The sequence below is a fragment of the Argiope bruennichi genome, chromosome 6 (assembly GCF_947563725.1).
Source record: "Argiope bruennichi chromosome 6, qqArgBrue1.1, whole genome shotgun sequence".
Taxonomy (NCBI): Eukaryota; Metazoa; Arthropoda; class Arachnida; order Araneae; family Araneidae; genus Argiope; species Argiope bruennichi.
Genome location: NC_079156.1, coordinates 43,309,620 through 43,322,786, shown reverse-complemented (window position 1 = coordinate 43,322,786; position 13,167 = coordinate 43,309,620). Strand labels below are relative to the sequence as shown.

Sequence of the window (13,167 nt, the reverse complement as noted above, 5' to 3'; positions counted from 1 at the left end):
TAAGAGCGACACAATACTCTTTTGTCATCAACTATACAAAATAGAAACAGACAAAAACTTTTAAAAAATAATTCTGATGAATACAAAAAATTCATTGTATTTCTGATTGAATCAAATTTTAATGTCTGCTTTATACGAATAAAATTCTATGAAATTTTACAATGGAGTTGCAGTCTAATGCATTACATTATTATGCAATGTATTTAACATTGAATGGTACATGTAGTTATTATAACAAAGCAGGAAATATCTAAAAATCTGAAGCAATTTCGATTTGACTTGATTCACATATTATTTGTTCAACAAAAATAGATCAATTGCAATAAAAGTAGATCTAGATCAATTACAACATTCCCTTTCTGATTTAAGCGATTGGATGGGTAGTTGATACTTAAATATTAATGATAAATAGAAAAATTGACATAAAATATGATTATCGTGTGAAATTCTGGAATAATAGATCGTTTATGACGGACATCTTAAACTGATAACAACCCGTAAGGCATGTAGTAAAAAGGGAAATTTTGAATTTCAAGATGATACAGCTTTTTCATATATAATCTTTAAATAACTTCTTTAAATTTATTATTTCAATACGACAACACTATTAAAGATCAAAAATGATTTATACTAATAGAATCTTTCTAAGTTATTTATGATATCATGTATATTTATGTATAGCTAAATTTTGAAAGTAAGTCAAATTTTTTTATAAAATCAAAAATCGGGGGAAAATGAATAAAATATGCTATCACTGGGAAATTTACTTAGTTAAGAAAAGATGAAATTAATTATAAAGTGTAAGGTATATAACTATTGTTTAAAGATATTTTTTTGAGTTCGATAAGAAATTTCAAAATGAATATTTACAGATAAATTAAAATTACAATAGGAAAACTCGAAAACAATTTCTTTAATATTGCTATCAATAAAAGAATGGAACGAAATAAAGCTTCAAATATTGAAAAATCTCCATTTATATTCTTATTTTCTTATACGAAGTATAAAAAGATAAAATATTGTAATCATCAAAAACTCCGAAAACATTTTGACGAATCTTTATGCTCCAGAACACTCTAAATCTAAAAAACACAATTTAAGAATAATGTCTACCTGCAGATTCGATAACTTAAAAAAGTTTTGAAATAAAATCATGAAATTTATTATATGTATTTTAAACAAAATTAGTAGCTATCGAATTTTGAACGAAATGCATTTGGATGAATTTTCTCTCTTCGGATATGAAAAGTAAAGACCAAGATAGATAAAATTTGGTAAGCAGTTTTAGCATAAAATGCAGATCTTGTCAAATTTCGAACCAAACCGTCATGGAGTTGTTGGTCTGCTCTAAAACATGCATACAAAAACCATAATCGAAAAAAGCAATGACTTAAATAGTAATTTAATTTGATATGTGGTCCTATTATTACAGATATAATTCTATGTCAAATTTTGGTTTCGAATCAATAGGGGAAAAAAAAGTACAAAATACATATAATATATTCGGGAAATTGTGCATTAACTGCTTACGAATGATTTATCGCCTAAAAGAACACTTTAAACTCAGAAAAAAACACGAGATTCAAGCCAAAGATCGATATATTGTTCGCCAAAGCCATACAATTAATGTACAAGTGCCTATTTTCTTTACTATAGCCCCCAAATCTCATATGTAAAACTGAACATTTTTCGCACTCCCGATCTTGTCCAGGGTGCAATTTAAATCCAAAGAAGGAGATGATACTTTTGTTACAGAGTATACAAGAAAGTTTTACAGCGAGCACTTCCACTAGTTTTATGAATATGACATTATAATTTTAAACTTGGCAAATACAAGGGGCTTTTATATGACTCATACTTTCTAAAACAAGCCTCAATGAGTAGCAGCTACACAATTTTAGAGTGGGCTCACAGTCTCTAACTGGTTCGGTCCAATCTGGAAGTAACTAGAACGCAAGGTACCACAAAATGTGAAGCAACTGATAATGAATGACCGTAATATAACTTTTTTTTGGAGTCATCCACATCTAAAACTAATGAATGGATGAAAAACAAATTTAATACAGAGATTTTGAAAAGGATAGAAACGTAAAATGTGGGCTTTAAAAAATATGTATAGTAACAAAAAATGTAGCTGCACCATCTTGTGGAAAGGAATAATTAGTATTATAAAGTTGGTGTACATAGCCTGGAGGCTATTAATATTGATTAATAGGAGAATTTTTTGAGGGTTTCATACCATTTTCTACTAAAACCTTCGCAAACGACGACCTACAGTTGGAGAGTACCGGCCTTTTATAGTTCCCGGGAAGTGGGCCGAGAACCTTCTGGGTCAGTCAGGGCGTATCTCAGTTCCTATTGGATGGATCGGGAAAATTCTCAAAGTTTCCAGCCTTATCCATTTTTTTCTCCAAAGTCGCCAAATTCGTCACCAAATGGTCGCCAAACTCTGAGGTCATTAACGCGTCACCCGATCAGCATCCACAGGCCTGACGTTAAAACGGTCTTTCTTACGTTGACACGTCTGACATGCTCATCGAATTAAGGAATTTTTAATTTTATATTTCCAATTAAATGACAGAATTAAATATTTAAAAATGTAAAAATCACTTATAAAAGCTTCAGTATCTCAGATGTTCTTTATGTTATTATAAGAATCCAAATAACAATAAATGTCCAAAGTAGGATGCGTCAATCTGATTAGGAAGTTAAATAAATTCGTATATCATGGGTTTAATTTCTGTGAGTGCATATTTTGTCCCTCGAGCATCAGTAAAACTTTTCAGAATCCATTTTCAGTTTCATATCCTTCATCCACTTCAAATGTTAATTATGTATTAAAAAGTTACTGCTGACTACATCAATAACAATGACAAGCAGTACAATTTATTCATTCCATTATTTTACTTGAGAAATAAAAATGAATATTTACAACAAAAAGTTTATATTGTTTAATACATGCAGCAAATAAAATCCATAAAACCGAATTTCCTTTTTTCGTTTATTGGAAAATAATAAACAAGATTACATGCTCATTAAAACCGAAATACAGTATAATAAAATACTTGTTAATGCACACTCTAAGATCTTACACTTCTTACTTTAATTGAACAAAGTTTTATATTGACACTTTGCATTAAGAATCAATACCTCAATAATTTTCAATTCTTTTTTTTTTCACAATAATGCAAACATATAGGAGAAATTCTTTCAGATCTTTACTCATGATACTGTAATATAGTATAATACAATTGTCGGTAATACATATGGAAAGATGACATTTCGCACATTTTACTTTAATTAAACAAAATTTTATGTTCATTTTTATCAAAAGATGTTCATTATGTCCAAAAGATAATGCAATAGTAATTTTTAGACTTATTTTCATATTATCACAAATATTTTTCAGAATTTCAATTTGTGATTTTCTTATAAATATGTAGCTGCAGCAGTATGTCTAGATGTAAATAAGTTATGAGTTTGAAACAGTTTAACATAGTTAACAGTTTCAGTTAATGTCAAAGACGAATTGGTTGGCTTTGAATTGAAACTATTAGGAACAGATTTTTTCATCAGGGATAATAATATTGAAAAATTTTTCTATCTCAAATCAGTTTATTAAAGTTTGATGAATCACTGTTACGAATAGCTGCACGCGTAAATTAATGCTCTAGAAAATTTCAGACAGTTTCTTATAGTTCATTTTTTATGGATCCAGTTCTGCTTCAGGTTGGGGATAATCGCCTTCCGTTTCAGTCTCCTCTACCGTAGGTTCTTGAGGTTCTTCAGGTGGTGTTTCAGGTTCTGGAATTTCACCTCCACCGCCACCAGCTCCACCACCAACATCACCACCAACTCCACCACCCACACCAGCATTAAAACCAAAATCAATACCTGCATCTGCTCCAACTCCAGCATTACCGCCAGCACCACCATCGGCTCCGCCACCTGCACCACCACCTGCACCTCCACCCACACCAGCATTACCGCCGAATCCAAACCCAACTCCAGCGTTTACTCTTGCTCCTGCACCTGCATCTGCCCCTGCTCCTGCCCCAGTCCCTGCTCCAGCTCCATTTCCACCACCTGCACCCCCACCAGCGCCTCCACCCACACCTGCATTACCACCGAATCCAAATCCGACTCCAGCGTTCACTCCTGCACCAGCACCTGCTCCTGCACCTGCACCTGCTCCTCCTCCAGCTCCACCTCTTCCATTCGCACCTCCACCTGCATTACCACCTACTCCTCCTCCCAAACCTGCATTTACTCCAAAATTGATTCCTGCATTGGCTCCTACTCCTGCTCCAGCTCTTCCTCCAGCTCCTGCTCCAGCACCACCTCCTGTTCCTGCTCCTGTTCCAGCTCCACCTCCTGCACCTCCACCTGCGCCCACATTTCCACCAACTCCAAAGCCAAAACCTACTCCAGCTTGGCCCCCAACGCCACCACCAGCTCCACCTCCAGCTCCAGCTCCGCCTCCAGGCCCATATCTATTTGCCCAATAACCTCCCCAGTTGCCACCTCCAGGGGCATACTGAGCATTAGTTTCCAAGAAAGTTGAAAATATGTAGAGGATTATACCTGACACCACTATAAATTGAATCTGAAATTAAAAAATTGCAATTAATTTTACTTGATTTTTCTTCATGTATAAAAAAACACATTGAAACATCAAAACAGACCAAACAATCAATCAGCTTTAAATTAATTGAAGGTGATAGCATAGTTTTAACTTGTAAAATTAAATTGCACAATTAACGGGGAAAAATTTCCTATTTTCTTTATTTTGATTTTTAAAGTTATATTGACTAACTGTTAGATAGTGGTTACGTACCTGTCTCAAAGTATATTTGACAGTACTTTTGTTTTGCATTTCACAAATAGTTTGTGCAATGAAGGCTAAAATTGCTTTTAGTTGCACATGTGCAAAACATGGATTTTTTTTTTTTAAATTTAGCTTCCTGGGTACTATACAATGTGAAAATATTGTAATAATTTTTTTAAAAAACTTATCTTGAGATTTTGATTAATCTCCATTTATCATACCTCACTGGGTCTTGAAATCAGTATGTCTAATTCTTTGCATGATGACTCAAAAACGTTTTGAGCAAAACGGTTAATATTCACGTGAAATTTCTTCATTTTTTTTAACAAACTTTGAACGAAATCTATTAACTGAACGTCTGGCTTTCGATTACAGGTAAATACGATTATTAACAAACATAAAGAACTAGATGAATAAAATTTGGTACATAGATTTAACATTTAAAGTATATTTTCATATCAAAGTTTGAATAAATCTATCAAGTGGGTTGTCTGAATACTCAGAAAATACGTACATTAACTCAAATCTGCAATGATTTAAATGAATGAAACATGGTATCTGATCTACCTGTTCAAAACAGTAATTCCGGGTCAAATTTTGATTTCATTTGGTAAAAGAAGATTTCCAAAAAGCATATTCGAATTTCTTTACAATATAATAAAGCACAAAACGGTCATTCGCAGGATTTTGGATATAAAAATAGCCTGAGCACTTCATGGACTCCCATTAGATTCAAAATTGTATGCGAGGGAATGGAAGATAACATCTTTATTATAGCGTATGGGAGGGTGTTTTAGAGAGATCACTCCTGCTGCTTTCTTTCATAATTTTGTAGCTGGATATATTGGGCAACTTATTCTTATATTCTAATTAAGTACCTACATGATTCATTGACATTGCAGCATCATGATTTGTATTTACTCCTTATAAGAAGTGAATTGAGAATTTTTTCGTAAATCGATATTTTCATTTTCAAAATACTCTATATATCTTTGAATATTTATAAATCATGCGCATAATTTAAACTGTAGTAAATTAGGTATCATAAATATCAATAACTATTATTATACTATTCATACTATTAGCATAAACATCAAAACTTTTTAACGTGATCTATACTATTTTATAACTGGAAACATCCTTGATTCCTTATTAATTGATGCAAACTTACAAATATATTAGTAAATTTGAGGTGCGGCCATGTTTTGTGGCATAGGACTTAGCTACTCTATAAGGAAAATTATCCACTTATTTTAATAATATTTCGATATTAATAGTAAAAAGGAGCTGGTAATCTCTGATGCAAGGAATCATACAAGGAATCGTGCAAGGAATACTTAGTTGCAATTCGGTGTTCCATTAGTCCTATAGGTATTCTATGGAATTAAGATCCTATTCCAAACAGATCAGTCTCATTACCTTCAACATATTTATTTCTATCATTTTTACATACATGAATCCTGCATCAATGTCAACACTCTGTTACTTTTCTTGTATTCGAAATATTGAAAAGAAAATCTCTATTTCCTTAAAATTTTATCCTAAAATTTCGCAAGTTTTAAAACTTTTCCAATTCAGAAAATGTTCAAGCTTGATTAAATTCGGTATTAGATTTTTACAAAATAAAAAAAATGTTTAAATCTCTAGTTTAAAACAGCATAAAATAGTTTAAGATCTATACATCTGAATTATTTTATTATCTACATTATTTTTTTTTTAATTTTTCCTTGACTATAACAATAATGATAAGATCACAAAAATGTATTTAATATCATTTCCCCGAGTATATATCTTAAAATAATGAAAAGTATTGTTACAAAATAGGCTTGCCATATTTTCGTAATTTATTAAAGCTATTAAAAAATGTTCTAAAATCAAAGAGGTATCAATAGAAAGTTAATTTTTTTAAGTTAAAATAAGGTTTATAATTTATTTAGTATAATGATATACTTCGGAATGATTGGGAATACGCATTAAAATTTTGCTTGGTTAATAAAATATTTAAATAAAATTCTAAAATCCATTTTTTGCGAGTATCCACTATTTATGAAGTAATTACTCTCGAAATTGTATATTATAAAATCAAAGGTCTGCCCTGTAGAGAGTTTTAAGCTATTTTTGCAAGAGACATTGAGAAATTATATCTAGTATCCAAAATATAAACATTATTATCATGTTAAAATTATAGGTAGTAAATGAAATTTAAACCAAACTAGTCAACAGAGATTTCTTTTCCTAAACACATATTTGATATTTTAATTGTATCCTTAACATTCATAACTAAGAACCCTAATTACAGATATTTTCAATATATTCATTCCAATACCATTGAATAATGTACATAATAGCTATAATAAGCAATTGCAATCTGAATAACTTTATCTACATTTATTAAAAAAATGATAATTGTGTGTTAATACATCATTAATATACATAATAAAAGAGGAACATTACAAATGAAATGTTACATAAATAACAAATAATTTTATTTGAATATTGAATAGATTGAGACAGTCATTATCAATGACTAAAATGAATCTCTTCTACTCTTTCCGATTTGAAGATGTTCTCTTTCTAATATATTGCTAAAGTGTCCTATCCGTTTCTGGAATGCAATCAATAAAAATGTAGAACTTTTTGCAGTCACGATGTCCTGCTAGTAATATTCTGCATTTATTCCTTTATATAGATTGATTTTATAGGCAATTTTCTAATTCTTCCCAATGTAGCTGAAACCATAGTAGAATTCAATTTTTGGATAGTGCTTACGAACATCATTTTTAATATTATATCATCATTCAAACCAAAATGGCTTGCCCTTGAAGAATGCTAATTTGTCAAAACATTTTCTTACTTTGTCGTTTCATTAATTACTTACACCTTCGAAGCCATTTTTACTAATTCTGCGCCAAAAAGATCTCAATTTTGGTTTTGTAATAAGGCCAAAACCCCAGTAATAACATTGTTCTAAGCCTCACATTTTCTTCTACCGCTATTTTATTTTTCGCACCTTTTCATGAACTTTTTAATCCTTTTTTTACAATCTGGGAATAAATGTCTGCGGCTAAAGTCGATCTTTGAAATTATTTGAATACAATAACCTATATAATTATTTTTAAAAAAATGCCATTAAAACCACGACATTTTAATTGTTGGAGTTTATCCGCAGAATATCCAGCATCAAAGAGCTCTTAAACCATTGTCTTTTTTAGCCTTCCATACTTTAATATAATTAAAAATCTTTGTGGATATGTATGCATTCATGTAAAAGTAAGTGTTTGTATTCCTAAATGACTGGGTCGATGCTCAATGTGCGATTTTTTCAATGTGCATAACTTAATTAAAAATAAAAAAATTAACCAAAAATTCGCTATTGATCTACAGTAATTTTGGAGCAAAATATCATACAAAAATACTTTTATATCGTCCTAAAATTCAAAATTTCATCATTTCAAAGCATGAATTCCGTTTTCGTCATTATTTCTTTCAATAGTTACTTTTTCTTAACATTTTAACTGATTAAAATGAATATTTATTTTGAATTACTATGCCACTAACTAATATATATGATATAAAAGTAAATATTCATGAATTATAATCTAAATATTAAAAAGCAGAAAATGATAAAAAAATTTTAAAAATCAACTTTTTTATTTCAGTACTTTTGTACTATATTTACTTTTTTCAAAGCTATTGCTTCAAAAACTACAATTATTAAATTAGCAATATCTGTTAATAAATTAATTTTAATTATATTTTAATTCTATAATTCTATAAAGCAGTAATATATTTTCGCCTATTACAGAATCTATGAAATAATTTAGATGCGTAATATTCATGAATTATAATCTCAATATTAAAAAGTAGAAAATAACTAAAAAAAGTTTAAATGCATTTTTTTTTTATTTTAGTATTTTTGAATCGTATATTTTTCAAAAATATTGTTCAATAAACTGCACTTTTTAAATTAAAATTTAATCTCTATTTGAAATGGCAAATTGTTATAATTCATTCCCACACCGAAAAAAAATTGAATTTTTACATTCTGAAGGCTTAATCTTTAACTTCTTTAAACTTCAAAATGTCGTATGTAGCAATAGTAAAGTACATGATTCACCGTGTAAAGCAAATTGGTCATTTTTCGGGACATCTTAAGATTCAAAATGACACGAAAAATGTTACTATTACATAATTTTAAAAAATGACTTGTAACTATTTGCCAGCTAAGTGGATAAATTATGCTTTCAATAAATACAACAGTCTTAAAGACATACAACTTACCTTTATTCTCATGATACTGAATTTATTTAAATCCACCTAACAACCTATGAGCTGAAATAATGATTTTAAATTTTCAGTGCGTATATATGTATCTGCAAAAATGTGCGTGAAGATTTTTCGTTTATTATCCCATCAAATATTTTTGAATTCATATTTGCATGAACAAATAATCTCTATCTTTTCATCACTAGATGTCAATGCCTCTGTATCACGATTCTGGTTTCTAATTCTTTAGTACCATTTCCGCTCATTCGCTTTTTTTAAAGAGTCACGCATTTTAAAACTGGAAACAAAACAAATGATTGTTGCTGTTTTTGTGACAATGATCAAATATTTGGGTGTGGGCTTGACTGGGTATTAACCGCTGTTAAAAGATCGGAAACGAAACTTGTATGAAAACCGTAGCAAACAAATGGCCATCTATTATAAAAGGGCAATGAGGTTAGTAACACTGTGATGCAAAATAACTTTTAATGCTTTTTTTATGGGGACAATGTAATTTTTTGTTATTTTTATACCAAATAAGTAACAACTTTTAATGTTATTTTGATATTAATAAATAATATTTTTAAAACAATGTTATTTTGATAGTAATAAACAATATTTTTAATGATAAACAACTTTTAATGTTATTTTGATAATAATAAACAACTTTTAATGTTATTTTGATAGTAATAAACAACTTTTAATGTTATTTTGATATTAACAAACAATATTTTTAAATAACTTTTAATGTTATTTTGATATTAACAAACAATATTTTTAAATAACTTTTAATGTTATTTTTATTGTAATAAACAATATTTTTAAAACAACTTTTAATGTTATTTTCATAGTAATAAACAATACTTTTTAATGATAAACAACTTTTAATATTATTTTGATAGTAAAAAGCAATACTTTTTAATGATAAACAACTTTTAATATTATTTTGATAGTAAAAAGCAATACTTTTTAATGATAAACAACTTTTAATATTATTTTGATAGTAAAAGACAATACTTTTTAATGATAAACAACATTTAATATTATTTTGATAGAAATAAATAATATCTTTAAAATAACTTCTAATGTTATTTTGATAGTAATAAACAATATTTTTAAAACAACTTTTAATGTTATTTTCATAGTAATAAACAATACTTTTTAATGTTAAACAACTTTTAATGTTATTTTCATAGTAATAAACAATACTTTTTAATGTTAAACAACTTTTAATGTTATTTTGATAGTAGTAAACGATAATTTTAATGATAAACAGCTTTTAATGTTATTTTGATTGGGACAATGTAATTTTTTTTCGTTATTATGTTTTTAACCAAATAATAAGGATGAAATAGATTCATTTGAGTAATTATGATTTTGAATTGAATGACGAAACTACGAATATAATAGCTAATAAATAAATGAGTCATATTAACTAAGTTGTTAAATATCTTTAATAAATATACATTCTTCCAAATGCATCTTTTTTAAGCCTTAAGTAATTAGTGGGGAAATTACTACCCTTTACTTTTTGAATTGTCTAATGTTATTGGCATTAGTAATAGCTCTTGGAAATTTAGTATTTTATTTTCCATCACAGATTGTTTTAATTGAAACATTTTATCCCTAGGTCACTGAAATTCCTTGTTTTGCAAATGTTCATAAGCTGTATATTTTACCTATAAATTGTATCATTTGCTTTATTCAGAGTGCTCTACAAAGTATAGTTATAGATCTATTCTGCCTTTAAAGCTTCCAAATTCGGTGAATAATTGATTCTTGGATTGTATATTTTCACAAAGAAAAGGAATTATAAAACTTTTATAAGATTTTTGATTGAAAATCTACGAAAATGTTAATGCTTTTTCCCAAATGATTTCAGAATAGGTTTTTAGACAAGAACTATATTTATTAACTTTAAAATTCAAAATACTAACTTTTCTATAATTCCAGTTTTTATCTCAAAACTTAATTTATTTCTTAAATATTTTAATTTTATTTCCCTGCTTTAGTGATTGCATTTATACAGGCAGAGATTGTCATAATATGAAATAGATTGTTTGTTTTTTGTCTCAGTCATATTTTCTATAATTAAGAGTAAACTTTTAAAAACCAAAGACTTAAAAATAAAAGTAAGCAAAGCATATCAATATGCAGCTATATCTCAAACCAGAGATTTGAACTTAATCCAAATGCTTTTCATTACTACATCATTTTGGAACTCATGAGACTTCATTTCTCTTTAAAAAAAATTCATTTAAATTATTCTTTCTTTCTGAGATTACTATTTGACTATTGCAAGCAAATTACAATTTGACTATTGCAATTCTGAGAAAACTATTTGACTATTGCAAGCGATCAGGTTCTTTATAATAAAATACCAAGAAGTTTAATTCATCTTCCTTCATTTTTTTAAGATTCCATGCATAAAACATAATTTTTTTTAAATTTTTCCGTATACAAGTTACACAAAGTGTCGTAATTATCACAAATTTCGGTCTAAAGGCTTATATGAATTTTTATGATTTAAACTTCCCTGGACCTTAAACAAAAATTTTTTTACTTTCTCCAGAACGATACTATAGAACACGAGAACGAAATATGCAGAGACAAGTATTTCAATTATTTAAAAAATTCGAACTCGAGATTCTGACAAACATCCTCGTTTGAGAACTTTTTGAGTATGAAACTGTATTTACAAAACTGCGTCTATATATCTTTGAATATAACTTAAAAACGTTTTGAGCTAGATAGACAAAATTTTGTATATGGATTTCACATTACATTACTGTACTTCTTTCAAATTTTGTAAATTTTCAGTGAAATCTATTCATATAAAGTCTATCTGTCCGGCTGTCTAAATATATGATAACTTCAAAACCTAAAGGGCTAAATAAATAAAATTTGTTACATAGGTCTAGCTTCTAGACTGTAAATCCATTTCAGATTTTGAAAAAAATACTGTTATTGGCCATTTGTCAGTCTGTTCTTTCTCATGGATATAAAAGTAGTAACCTCCAAACACAGTGAAGTAAATATTTAAAATTTAGTTGGTGGTCTTATGACTAGAATTATACATGTATTACAAACTTCTGTTTCAATTAATCGGTGAAAAGGCGTCCAAAATGCATATTAGTTTATAGGATATTCGTGTATAAACCACATACAATTGATTGATCGCCAAAGACCATGCGCGTGACACCTGTAGAAGATGCGTATTTCGTAAATATTGTTTTCTAATGCCACATAAGAGATTCAAGATCTTATTCAAGATCCACAATTTTATGCGAGTGGAAGAGGGACAATAAAGTGCCTAACAAGAGATTCACAATCTTATCCAAGATCTACAATTCTATGCGATTGAAAAGGGGAGAATAAAGTGCCTAACAAGGGATTCACAATCTTATCCAAGATCTACGATTCTATGCGAGGGAAAAGGGGAGAATAAAGTGCCTAACAAGGGATCTACTATCTTATCCAAGATCCACAATTCTATGCGAGGGAAAAGGGGAGAATAAAGTGCCTAGCAAGGGATCTACAATCTTATCCAAGATCGACAATTCTATGCGAGGGAAAAGGGGAGAATAAAGTGCCTAGCAAGGGATTCACAATCTTATCCAAGATTCACAATTTTATGCGAGCGGAAGAGGGACAATAAAGTGCCTTACAAGATATTCATAATCTTATCCAAGATCCACAATTTTATGCGAGTGGAAAGGGGCAATAAAGGGCCTTACAAAGAATTTACAATCTTATCCAAAATCCACAATGTATACGAGTGGAAGGGGGATAATAACTTTATTAGAGACTGAACAAAGAAATTTTGGAGGAATTATTCCCATTGGCTGAAAGTATAACTACATATATGTGAACACGTTAGCTCAAAAATGCAAATATTTATCTTAATGAAATGGAAAAAATTTTGTTTAGTGTTTTCGGTGTGTATTACTAGATATCGTTCTGTTTCCTAATGGCGATTTTGGAATTAGATCTGTCCCCCATTGAGCAATTAGTTTCCTCAAGATATTAACTGTTTTATATTTCATAAATACCACAAAACGCTGCCACCTTCA

At 29.1% G+C, this 13,167-nt stretch overlaps 1 protein-coding gene across 1 annotated transcript; it reads right to left on the bottom strand.

Moving 5' to 3' along the window:
* Window positions 1-3,005: 3,005 nt before the first annotated feature.
* On the bottom strand, window positions 3,006-9,157 carry LOC129972520 (uncharacterized). Its single transcript, XM_056086682.1, has 2 exons — window positions 9,110-9,157; window positions 3,006-4,606 (listed from the first exon to the last, which is right to left on the bottom strand). The coding sequence occupies exons 1-2, from the start codon at window positions 9,119-9,121 to the stop codon at window positions 3,707-3,709; spliced, it is 912 nt and encodes a 303-aa protein (XP_055942657.1). The 5' UTR covers window positions 9,122-9,157; the 3' UTR covers window positions 3,006-3,706.
* Window positions 9,158-13,167: the final 4,010 nt, after the last annotated feature.